Consider the following 12,188-nt stretch of genomic DNA (forward strand, 5'->3'; position numbering starts at 1 on the left):
TTCAAAGAAATAAGTATACATTCAGATGATTCAAAATTCAAAAGGTACAAAGGGTATTCAATGAAAAATTTCCCTTCCGTCTGGAGGCAATCAGTATTATCAGATATCTTTTATATGTGTATAGGACACTATACTGATAGGTTAGCACAGTGGCTAACAGGTATTGGAACCAGAATTTCTGGGTTCAAATCTTAGTTCCACCATTTACCAGCTCTGTGACCTTAGGAAAATTCTTTTGCCTCTCTGCACCTTAGTTTATTCACCTGTAAAAGAATAGTAGTAGTACCTCCCTCATAGGGTTGCTGTGAGGGTTTATATGAATGATGTATGTTAAGCTTTCAAAACAGTGCTTGATATAGAACAGCCATAATTTAAAATGTTAGCTATTGTCTATTCTATAATTATGATATAATCCTTCCCTTCTCTTTGTACACAATTCCCGCACAGTTTGGCATCTTGCATGTCTTAACTAAATATCTTGGTGATCATTACATATCTCCATATTATTATTGACAGTTGCCTAGTACTCCATTTTGTAGCGATGTCAGAGTTTATTTAAATAGGCCACCCTAACAGGCACTTAGGGTGTAACTGCTCTTTCTTATTATAAACAGTGCCGCAGTGTATCATCTTATACATACATCTTTTAGCACATGTATGACTCTATCTGTAAGGAATTCCTAGAAGTGTAAATGCTGAGCCAAAGAGTATATAGATTTTTTAGTTTGCTAGATTTTGCCCAATTGCCCTGTATGGAGGTTATACCAATTTAACTTTCACTGGCAACTTATGAGAATGCTGCCAATATTGCGCATTATCAAACTTTAATGTTCACCACCCTCAAAGATGAAAAACAGTATCTTAGTAGTTTTTATAGGCATTTCTTTTAGTATGAGTGAAGTTGAGCATCTCGAATTCCAATTATATTTATCCTTTGGATTTGCAACATGGCAATCACCACTGACCTCAATAGGACTAGTTTTAGTAGCACGAAAGAGGGGTAATTCAATTGAGAGGGCTGAGGAATAAACGGGATGTAAAGTGTAGAGTTAGAATAGGCAAGAATTTGACTTAAGAAGAAATAAGGGAGATGTCTGGAAAGGGGGTGAGAGGGGTTTTTAAGATGTGCTTAAAATGCACATGAGAAGAAACCCTCAAGACCTTGAACTATGCTTAAATTGCAGGGACTTTGGCCCTGCCAAGTACTAGCTGGGCCGCCTTGTGCAAGTCACTTACCCTCTCCCGGGACTCATTTTCCTCATCTGTAAAAATGGAGCTAATTAATAGTCTGTACCACATAAAGCTGTTGTAAGGATTAAATGAACACATTCAACAAACTCAGTAAAGGGCCTAGCAAAATGTCGTACTGTAGGACCCAATAGTCCTCCTCTCCCCAGACCTCTCTAGCTGCGTTCTCAGAGAGCAGAATCCTCCTAGAAGGTTTTCACAGATGCAGCCTTCAAGATGGAATGGCCGACAGTGCTTTAGGAACTGCCGCTATACGCAGGCGCGCGCGGCCAGCGAGGCGGGGGCGCGAGGGGCGGAGCTGCGGCCGTCTGGATTGTTCCGACGACTGCGCCCCCACCCACCGCGCCCGCCCTTGCTAACAGGCTCCTCCCGCCCCCTGCATTGCTGATGCTGCTGCTGGCCGACATGGACGTGGTGAATCAGGTACGCGTTCCAGCACCGCGGACAGAGCCCTCTGCGGCCTGGCTTTCCCACCCGAGTTGCAGCGGATCTCCGGACTCTGAGAGGTGGTTGGCCAGGGTCCTGGCAGCGGACACCTGATCCCAGGCGCTGGGGCTGGGGTCTGCGGCAGATGAGGGGAGGAAGGGGGAGGTGGGGAAAAGGAGTGCGCCCTTTGCCGCGGCAAGGGCCGTCCTTACTGCCGCAGCGGGGGCCGCCACAAGCCCAGTTCCTTACTGGCGACCGCAAAGGGAGGAGGAGGGAGTCTTGGGGCTAGGGTACGGGCAAGGGGGGGAAGAGAGGGGAGAGTGTTAGGAAGATTGGGGGTTACTGCAGATGAGCTAGGAAATAGAGCGACAGAAGGCGTGAGGGCGGGGGGGGGTGTGGGGGGATGGTTATCACCTGCCCCTCCCAAACACAGACAGTACCCCGGTCGACGACCTCCCCTTCTCCCAGAGCGGACCAAGAAGGTCGATCAGGTTTTGCCTTTCCAAAACCCTTAGTCTCCCCTACCCCAGCACATATCCAATGAAGTTATATCCCAGCCTTCCCGCACCTTAATCAGCCCAGACCCTCTCTGCCATCTCACTCTTCTTCACCACCTCAGGACCTCACCCGCTCTCTAAGCAGTACCAACGCCTCCCCATTCTCATCACCTCAGACCCCTCATCACCACCATCTGACTCACGTTTACCGCTGCAGACCCCTCCCCCACCGTCCTCAACCCAACTCCCTCCCACTATGACTCACCTTCATCACTCAAGACCTCCTTCCCACCCTAGTGAACCCCGACTCCTTCCTCACTCCCTCCACCCGATCCCCTTCGCCATCTGACTTACCTTTAGCATTTCAGACCTCCCTTTCCTTAACTCATCCTGACTCCACCCCCATCTTCCTTATCCCTGACCCCCTCTGCCATCTTTCTTACCATCTCCCCAAATCTCCCCACCAGTTCTAAACCCCGGGGGTCTTTTCTCAGAGACCCTGTTCCCACACCTTCCCAGAAGTGTCACTTTCTCATTCTCACCCCTTCTCCAAATGAAACGTCTTTACTCCCTCCCGGAGGTCACATGCCTTATCCCCAGAGGTCATCACCTGGAGCCTCTCGCTCCTCACCTCCCTCTCCGTTCCCAACAACCCCACCCCTTCCCCACCGATTTTCTCCTCAGCTGGTGGCCGGGGGTCAGTTCCGGGTGGTCAAGGAGCCCCTTGGCTTCGTGAAAGTGCTGCAATGGGTGAGTGTGGTCTGGGCTGTGGGGAAAGAGAGGTAGGTAGGTAGCAGGGTCCGGAATAGTAGAGTGGACTAGGGGTGGGAAGCAAGGAATGAATGGGTGGTTTGGGGTGGAAGGGGACTCCAGGATGAAGTCCCAGGGTCTTGGGACCAGAGAATGAATGGGCTGTAAAGTGACGTCACATAAGGCCAAGGATACCCCCCGTTGTGAAGTGGAAGACTATGACATCCTACTTCCTCTCCTGAGGTGACAGAGAGGCAGAGGAGTGGAGCCTGAAGCCGGTTGCTGTGGGAGAGATGCAAAGCCAAGAGAAAACTAGAGACAGCGAAAAAGACAGAATGAGAGACAGGGAATGATGGAGACAGATAGAAATACCAAGGAAAAGAGACCAATATTAGAGAGAGGAGAGAAACAGAAAGAGACAGAGAAAGATGCACAGAGAACAGAGATGCAAAGAAAAATAGACAGAAAGAGAGGCAGAAAAAAACGGGGTGGGGGAGAGAAAGAGACAGAGAAAAAGAGATACTCAGAGAAAAGAGAAAAAGAGAGACTGATACACAGAGAAAGAGAGGCACAAGGGAGACAGAGCACCATACAGAGACCTGTGAGAGACAGAGCAGGGAGATAGAGACAGGCAGACCAAGAAACAGAAAGACATAGAGAGAGACATACATTCACACAGAGAGAAACAGAGAAAAAAGAGACAGAAAGAGACACAGAGATACTAGAAAGGCAGAGAGAGAAACAGAGATACAGAGAGACAAAGAGACATCTGAAGAAGACAAAGTCACATAAAGAAACAGAGACAGAGAGATACCAAGAGAAATAGAGACACAGAGACTAACAGAGACAGACAGAAATACAGAGAGAGACATAGAAATAGAGGGACTGAGACAGAAGAGAGAGAGAAAGAGGGGGCCAGAGCATTGAGAGGTAGAGACAGAGAGAAACATTAGAAGAAAGACAGGAAGAGACAGCCACACCCCTGTAATCAGCTTGTCCTTGGACCCGATGAGCCCTGATTAGGGGGTGGGGGTGGGGACAGGCCCATCTGCTGCTGCCTGTGCTGGGCCCTGATCTGTCCAGAGGAGGGCACCCCCGTCCTATGTGCACATAAGCTCACTGTGGCCATTCCCATCCCTACTGCCCAAGGTTTTTGCCATCTTCGCCTTTGCCACATGCGGCAGTTACAGTGGGGAGCTCCAGCTGAGTGTGGATTGTGCCAACAAGACCCACAGTAACCTCAGCATCTGGGTCGAATTCGAGTACCCCTTCAGGTGTGCCCCCACCCTAGCCCACCCCTGGAACCCCAACAGACCTGAGAGAGGGTGGGGGTGGGGTGGGACTTCCCAACACCTCCCCAGTGGCTCCTGCTCAGTCTCTACCTCAGGAGACCACAGCCATTCAGGTCACTACACATGCACTGAGCACCTACCTTGTGCCTGGCACTGTTCTGGACATCTAGGACATGTGATGAGCAAGACAGGCACAGGCCATTGCCCTCTGGCTTTTGTCTAGTGAAGGGGAGGTGCAGGAGATGGGCAATAAACAAGGTTCAAAAGTGAAAGTATATAAGTAGATATAGCCTTAATGAAGTAGGTACTCAACTAATGTTAGCCAATATTATTATTTAATTCCCATTCATTCATTTCCATACACATTTTTTGAGAATCTGTTGTATGCCAGGTACTGCTCAAAGTGCTGGGAACATAACTGTGAAAAAAAAAAAACTCAAAAACGAACAAACAAACAGACCAAGCTCCCTACCCTCATGGAGCCAACATTATAATAAATTAATTAATTAAGAGGATAATTGCAGATTGAGAGAAATTCATGAAGAGGATCCTCATGCAGGGTTTTATGATAGAGAATAATGAGAGGATGCTGTTTAGCTATAAGGAACAACTAAAGCCAGTTAAACGGTTCTGATATTTATTGAGCTCACACTCTGTGTTGGTTGTTAGGTGCACAAGAGTGAGCACAAGCAGGCAAGATCACTGCCCTTAAGGAGATGCTTACTTCCTGAGGAGTGGGGAGACAGAGACCCGCAGACACAATTTGAATAGAGGCTTCTGAGGCTCCTCCATTACTTGGACAAGTCACATAACAGCTCTGGATCTCAATTTCTTTATCTGTAAAATATGATAATATTCACCTTACAGGGTTATGATGAATATTAAATGAATTAATACTTGTAAAGTGTTTAGCACCATGCTAGGCACACAATAAGCACTCCATAAGTGTTTGTTAACATAAGAAAAATAAATAAGTTTAAGGGACTCAGGAAAGAGGTCACTAATTGAGTTGGAAATTGGGGGATTTTTGAGCACTAAGGGTAAATGGATGCTCAGGAGATCACTCAGGGTGAGAGGGCAGAGCGAAGAGAGGAAAGCCCAGCACAGGCCCTGAAAAATGGTTGAAAAGAAAAGGAGGTGCTAGGGAGATGTGGCCTGAGAAGCAGAGGGGCAACCAAGGATCTACTGGTTCACAGAAGCCAGGGAAGAGAGTTTGAGGAAGTAGAGAGAGCTGGAAGCATGGGATGCTGCCAAGAGCAAGTCCTTTGGGAATCCATAAGACCACAAAAATTTGTGGACCTCCCCCCAACACCTCCCATGCCTTGGACCTCAGGTCCTAAGGATCTGCCTTTTACCCACAAGTTCTCCAGGAAAACGTCTATGCCCTGGGTTCCCCTGACCAATCCACCCACTACCCCAAAACTCCCTTTAAGGGCCTTTCATTCCCCAATGGATACATTCTCTCTCAATCCAGCATGCTAGAAACCCAGAAACTCAAACTGAAATTCAATTCCTAGCTCCAACATTTAGCAGCTCCACAATCTTGAGCAAGTAACTTAATCTTGCTGAGCCTCTGTTTGTTCATCTGTAAAAATGGGTATAATAATGCCTGCTTTAGAAAATTGTGGGTGGGAGTCATTAAATGAGGCAATTATGTAAGTGGTTAGTAGAGAATCAGTACATGTAAGCCTTGGGACCTTTGCTACAAAAGGGCACTGGCACTATTTGCTCACTCTCAGGATCCTATCCCCCGACCTGAACCAAGAGCTCTGGGACCCCAGCCGTCTTCTCCACACACATTTTCTCCCTATGATCTTTCCTCTATCACACCACAAGAAAGGCCTTAGCCTCGATGCCTTCCCAATCTGCGCCACACCCCCGCCATATACACATCCTGTTCCAGGATCCCTTCTACACCCCATCTGTCTGTCTTTTCCTATTTTATAGTCTCTGAGCTCTCCTCTGCTAAGCATATGCTTCTTTCTCTTGTATATCTGAAGTAAGATAGGGAGAAGAGTCAATACCTAGAGGGAAAACACAGGGTTCAGATCCCAACTCTGGTATTCTGTCGCCAGTTGTGTGACTTTAGGAAAGTCAATGCACTTCACTGAGCCTCTGTTTCTGCCTCTGTACATTTTATTTAATAAACATTTATTGAGTGCCTACTATGGCAGCACAGTGTCAGGCCCTAAAGACACTGCAGTGAACAAAACAAAGGGAAAGCCCTACCTTATTGTAGTTACAGCAAAATCAAGAAAATAAAAGTTATGTCAGTTGGGGTATCACTGCTACAGTGAAAAGTGGACCAAGGAAGGGGGCTAAGGGGTGGTAGGAGGGAACAATTGGGTTTAATTTTAGATAGTAAGATCAGGGAAGTCTTCATTGAGAAGGGGACAATTGAGCAAAGCTTGAAAGAGATGAAGAGTGTAAGATATAAAGCTATCTAGAAGAGCATTCTAGTGCAAAGATCCTGGGGTGGGAGAGTGCTTGGTGTGTTCTGTGAATAACCAAGGGGCCAAGGTGGCTGGATTAGAGTAAGGGATGAATAAGATTTATTTCATGAGGATGCGATGAGCAATCAATGATATGCGACTGGTACACAGTAGGTGCTCTGTGGATGGTATTTCCTCCTCTTCCTGGGACCTTATCAATTTGGGAGACTCATGAGTGGGCAGCGGGGAGGGAGTTCTTAAGGTCTGGGCCACACCTGCCCACCTCTCTCTGCAGGCTGCACCAAGTGTACTTTGATGCACCCGACTGCAAAGGGGGCACTTCCAAAGTCTTCCTACTGGGGGACTACTCCTCATCAGCCGAATTCTTTGTCACCGTGGCTGTGTTTGCTTTCCTCTACTCCATGGGGGCTTTGGCCACCTACATCTTTCTGCAGAACAAGTACCGAGAGAACAACAAAGGGCCCATGCTGGTGAGCCCCCACAGCCACTTGCATGCAGGGGCCAGGGGACATGGAGCCTCGGGGAGACAGTCATGTTCATAGGCCACACCAAATCCCAGACAGGCGTACATGCAAGCAACCACCAGAACAGCCACACATGTTACTGCTGCTGTTGCTGTTGCTATGAGCATCAGGAATACCAAATCATAGAGTGACATGGACACACTATCACACTATGACAGGGACACAAATCATAGCCCACACAGAATCCCAGACAGGCCTACACCTGGAAACCTGCCACCTCTCACACAACCACACAGTCTAGATCAAAGAAAAGAGCACACAGAGGTTCACTATGACAGTCATGCTTGTCATGCCACACAGACAAACTGATTCCTACACAGCTGTACTGATACATCCTCATCCCAGACTCAAAATGACACATTCAGAAGAAAGTGGAAAGACAGTACTTTCCACTGATTTGGCAATCATCCCACAGAACCGCCCCCCCCCCGACACACACACACACCCATACCCACATATCGCAAACACATTCCCACATCCTCTGTGTCACATACACAAGCCCAAACTAAAAGAGCTACCTTCGAGTGATTGTTGGGGACAAGGCAGGGGAGAGACAGACCTCTTCTGGGGACCCCCTCCCCTAGAAAGGCCTCACACCCTGGCATCAAGCAGCCCATTCACAATGCCATCTTGCTCTCCCCTGCCCATCCTAGGACTTCCTGGCCACGGCAGTGTTTGCCTTCATGTGGCTGGTTAGCTCATCAGCATGGGCCAAGGGGCTGTCAGACGTGAAAATGGCCACAGACCCAGAAACCGTTATCAAGGGGATACCTAGCTGCCACCTGAAGGAGAATACATGCAAGGAGATAAGAGACCCTGTGACCTCTGGCCTCAACACCTCGGTGGTAAGCCCTGGGAAGCTGGCTAGGCTGGCTGGGGAGGGAGACTGGGTCATTTACAGTCTGGCACAGGGAGTGGTGGAGAGAGAGAATGAGAGGAGAATTCAGAGGAAATCCAAGAGGGTTCCTCGGAAAAGGCATGCCAACAACAAAGCCTTGAAGGATTGGATAGCAATTGTAACCACGTGACACCACAAACTGTCCCCAAGAGGGAACTTGAAATCTTCTGCCTAGTTAGGTTTGGGATACCTGGATCCCAGGCCCAGCCTAGTCACATAAAAACTCTGGCAACTCAGTACCTTCTTGGGACCTCAGTTTTCTTATATACAATGTGAATGAATAACTTAGAGAATTTCCCGCCTGGATGCCCTCTACTGTTCGGACTCTGAGCTCAAATCCTAGTTCTGCCACTTACAAGCTGTTACCTGAACCTAGTTATTCTGCTTCTCAGGCCTCAGTATGAGCATGTAAATCGAAAACTTAGAATAGGTCGTTCCAAAGTTGAGTATTTGTGAGCTACTAACATACAAAGTGCTTAGAAAAGGGCCTGGCATATGGTAAGTTGTATACAAATGTTACGGATATTAAGATTCCAACTCACTCTGTCACTTGCTGACTGTGAGACTTAGGCTACTTAGTCCCTCTGGGCCTCAGTTCTCTCAACTATAAAGTGGAGATATTACTTCCTGTCCAAAAGTTGAATTAAATTGTATATATTTTACATACATATAAAACATTTTTGTATTTATAAAGCATGTACTCATTTTAATGTCAATGTATTTATATACTATATACTGTATAACTACATGTGTAGTTATACACATTTGTGTACACCTATCTGTGTTCTTATGGATCTATTAATGGACATTTACAAATTTCATCAAAGTTTATGCTTAACATTTTACTATATTGCAAATTAAGATTTACTATATTTTATACATGTATAATGTGTATATGTAACATGTAGATGTGCAAATATATCAACGCACATATAACAGTATTACTAGATTTCAACATCCCTGGGAATCTGAATTCTAACACGCCCTGCCTCGCCCCGCAAGGTGATTTCTCTGCATATTGATGTTCATGCGCTGGGACTCGGAGGGTCCTGGTTTCAAAAACCATCACCCTTGGAGCCAGAGGATCCATGCCCAACTAGCGCGGCCTCGACGTTTCCCGGGACCGCCAAGGCAATGGGCGTGGGACGACAGCTGGGCTTTGTCTCCCCGCAGGTGTTCGGCTTCCTGAACCTGGTGCTCTGGGTCGGCAACCTGTGGTTCGTGTTCAAGGAGACAGGCTGGGCCGCCCCATTCCTGCGCGCGCCTCCCGGCGCCCCGGAGAAGCAACCGGCGCCCGGGGACGCCTACGGCGAGGCGGGCTACGGTCAGGGCCCCGGCGGGTACGGGCCCCAGGACTCCTACGGGCCCCAGGGCGGCTACCAGCCTGACTACGGGCAGCCCGCCGGTGGCGGTGGCGGTAGCTATGGGCCTCAGAACGAGTACGGGCAGCAAGGCTATGGCCCTCAGGGTGCGCCCACCTCCTTCTCCAATCAGATGTAGTCTGGTGAGTGACGGATGGGCGGTGTGGCCAAGAAGGGTACTTGAAAGGAGATGGGCGGGTCAGTGAACCAATAAGAGTCTGGTGTAAATAGTACGTGAGACGCTAGCCGCAAGTAAGGGTGGGAGTTTGAAGGAACCAATAGAGAGGCGGAGCTACATGCTAAGAGCAAAAACCTATCCAATGAATGGAGAGCAGGAAAGTGGTGCTTGTAGGTGGGCAGAATAAAGAGCCAATAGGAAAGGTAGTGTGGCTCTGCGGAAAGGGTGGGGAGAGAGAAACGGGCAAAACAATCGAAGAAAGGAGGGAATAGCAGGTGTACCCACGTAATGAAGAATCAGCGGAGCACTGGAGCAGTAGAGGGAAGTGGAAGTGATCTATTTGATCGATAAGGCAGTATGTTATAAGGCCACTGGATGGTGGGTAAATGGTCTTGGGCCATGAAGGTTAGACAAGCTCAGCAATTGGGAGTGGGCATTGGGATAGATCTGCTACCTCTCCTCAAGTCTCAAGGTGAAGGAGGTGGTGTGGAATTTCAAAGAAGGAAAAGGGGCAGGACAGGGACATTGGAAAGGCTTGCTGGCCTTCTTGCCAGACCTGAAAAGAGAAGTAAGATTGCCCTTTCATATGGGGGTTAGGGGTATATGGGGAGAAGAGGCAGGGAGATTGCGTGAGAGGGGAAAGGCGAGGAAGTGGCAACATGTAGCTGGAGGTAGCTCTGGCACTTGGCCAGGATGGGAAGGGCAGGGAGGAGTTTATTACGCATCTCACATCTAATTCCCCCCAAAATCCTGTTGGCTCCATCTTCAGAATATATCCATAATCTTCCCACTTCTCACTGTTATATACCCTGGACATTTTAACAGGTTTCCACCTCCATTCCTGTTCTGTTCTATGCACAGCATTGAGAGGGATCCCATTAAATCCTAAATCAGGCCACCGTCCTCCTGTGCTCAGAGCCCTGCCAGGGCTCCCATCTCACTCAGATTGAAAGCCAAAGCCTTCACAGGGCCTACACAATCTAGCCCCTTGACCTCTCACCCCCTACCACCCCACTCCACCCCATCCACACACACCCTGTTCCAGCCACACTGGCTACCTGGATGTACCAGGTGCAGTACAATTTCAAGGTCTCAGTACTTGCTTTACCCCCGGAGTTTCACAATGACACACACTAATAACCTCACCTGGCCAGCTCCTTACATCCACTTTCTTATCTCTCTAATAGTACCCTGTGTTTTTCTTACTACAGTCTGTAATTATTAGTTTATATGTTTATTGACTGTCTCTCTCACTAGACTAGGGGATATGACCATGAAATTATTCATGCTGTATACACATCACTTAGAGCAGAGGTCCCCAACCCCCTGGGCTGCGGACCGGTTCTGGTCCGTGGCCTATGAGGAACTAGGCCGCACAGCAGGAGGTGAGCAACCAGCGGGCAAGCGAGCGAAACTTTATCTGTATTTACAGCTGCTCCCCTACGCTATCTATCATCACTGCCTCAGTTCCACCTCATCATCAGGCATTAGATTCTCATAGGAGCACTGGTCCCTGGTGCCAAAAAGGTTGGGAAACACTGACTTAGAGCATTGCTCATGTTAAGAAATATTTATCGAGGAAATGATGGAACAACATGAGACTTTTTACTCTCATTTTACTCTTCTCTGTTCAGAATCTTCCCATGACTTATACCTCATTCAAAGTCAAAGGTGAAGTCCTCACAATCTAGTCCACCAGGCCCTATGTGACCCCATTACCTACCTCTCTGACATCACCTCCCACCACTTTCCCTTGCTCATTCCACTCAAGCCCCACTGCCCTCCTTGCTGTTCCTCAAACACAGTAAACATGATCCCACCCCAGGACCTTTGCACTCGCTATACCCCCTGCCTGGAAAGCTCTTCCCCTTAGTTATCTGCATGGCTCATTCCCTCACCTCCTTAACTCTTTACTCCGGTGTCACTTCAAATGAGTTCTCTGACTACCCTACTTACTAAAACCACCTCCCTTCCCCTACTGGCGCTCTTAATCCCCTTTCCCTGGTCTACTTCTTGTTTTTCCATTTCATTTATCACCTTATGTTATGCTAGATGAATTTATACATTATGGTGATTATTCGAAGTCTTTCTCTCCTGCTACAATGTAAGCTGCACAAAGATGAGAATCTTCGTTTGGCTCAATATAATTTATTACCAATGACCAGAACAGTTCCTATTAATGAATTTCTTTGGGTTGGGGGAGTGGGGACCATAATTTCTTCAGCACTTAACCTAGTGGGGCAAGGTATATCTTCCCAGTAGGGGCAGCTGGGATGAAGCTGACTCCAGGACTCCGAGTGAAGGAAAAAGGAAGAAAAGGCATGCCAGGCAGGGGGTAAAGCCAGGGTGAAGGCATAGCAGCCTAGCCCCTCCCTAAGGGCACCATCTGTGTCTAGACCTCCTCTCCTTTCTGTATCTTTTATCTCCACAGGTCGGTGCAGCCTAGGAGGACCCCAAGGGTGGGCAAGAGCTCAGGAGAAGGCCTGCCCCCATTCCCACCCCTACATCCCAGGTCTCCACCCCTCAAGCCAGGAGACCCTAACTGTCTTTGCTGTATATAT

The 12,188-nt window shown here is 48.2% G+C and overlaps 1 protein-coding gene across 1 annotated transcript; it reads left to right on the top strand.

The window, feature by feature from the left end:
• Positions 1-1,635: 1,635 nt before the first annotated feature.
• Positions 1,636-12,134, top strand: SYP (synaptophysin). The gene is made up of 7 exons (XM_006922728.2): positions 1,636-1,671; positions 2,856-2,921; positions 4,071-4,195; positions 6,941-7,136; positions 7,844-8,035; positions 9,262-9,592; positions 12,059-12,134. The coding sequence occupies exons 1-6, from the start codon at positions 1,636-1,638 to the stop codon at positions 9,586-9,588; spliced, it is 942 nt and encodes a 313-aa protein (XP_006922790.1). The 3' UTR covers positions 9,589-9,592; positions 12,059-12,134.
• The last annotated feature ends 54 nt before the right edge of the window (positions 12,135-12,188 follow it).

This window comes from Pteropus alecto, unplaced genomic scaffold (assembly GCF_000325575.1).
Source record: "Pteropus alecto unplaced genomic scaffold, ASM32557v1 scaffold669, whole genome shotgun sequence".
Classification (NCBI taxonomy): domain Eukaryota; kingdom Metazoa; phylum Chordata; class Mammalia; order Chiroptera; family Pteropodidae; genus Pteropus; species Pteropus alecto.

What these genes read in the sequence shown, in the direction of transcription:
- SYP (XM_006922728.2), top strand. Translation starts at nt 1,636, where the DNA reads ATGCTGCTGCTGGCCGACATGGACGTGGTGAATCAG. An exon ending in TCGTGAAAGTGCTGCAATGG is followed by an intron (nt 2,922 to 4,070) that starts GTGAGTGTGGTC and finishes CTACTGCCCAAG; the next exon opens with GTTTTTGCCATCTTCGCCTT. An exon ending in GAATTCGAGTACCCCTTCAG is followed by an intron (nt 4,196 to 6,940) that starts GTGTGCCCCCAC and finishes CTCTCTCTGCAG; the next exon opens with GCTGCACCAAGTGTACTTTG.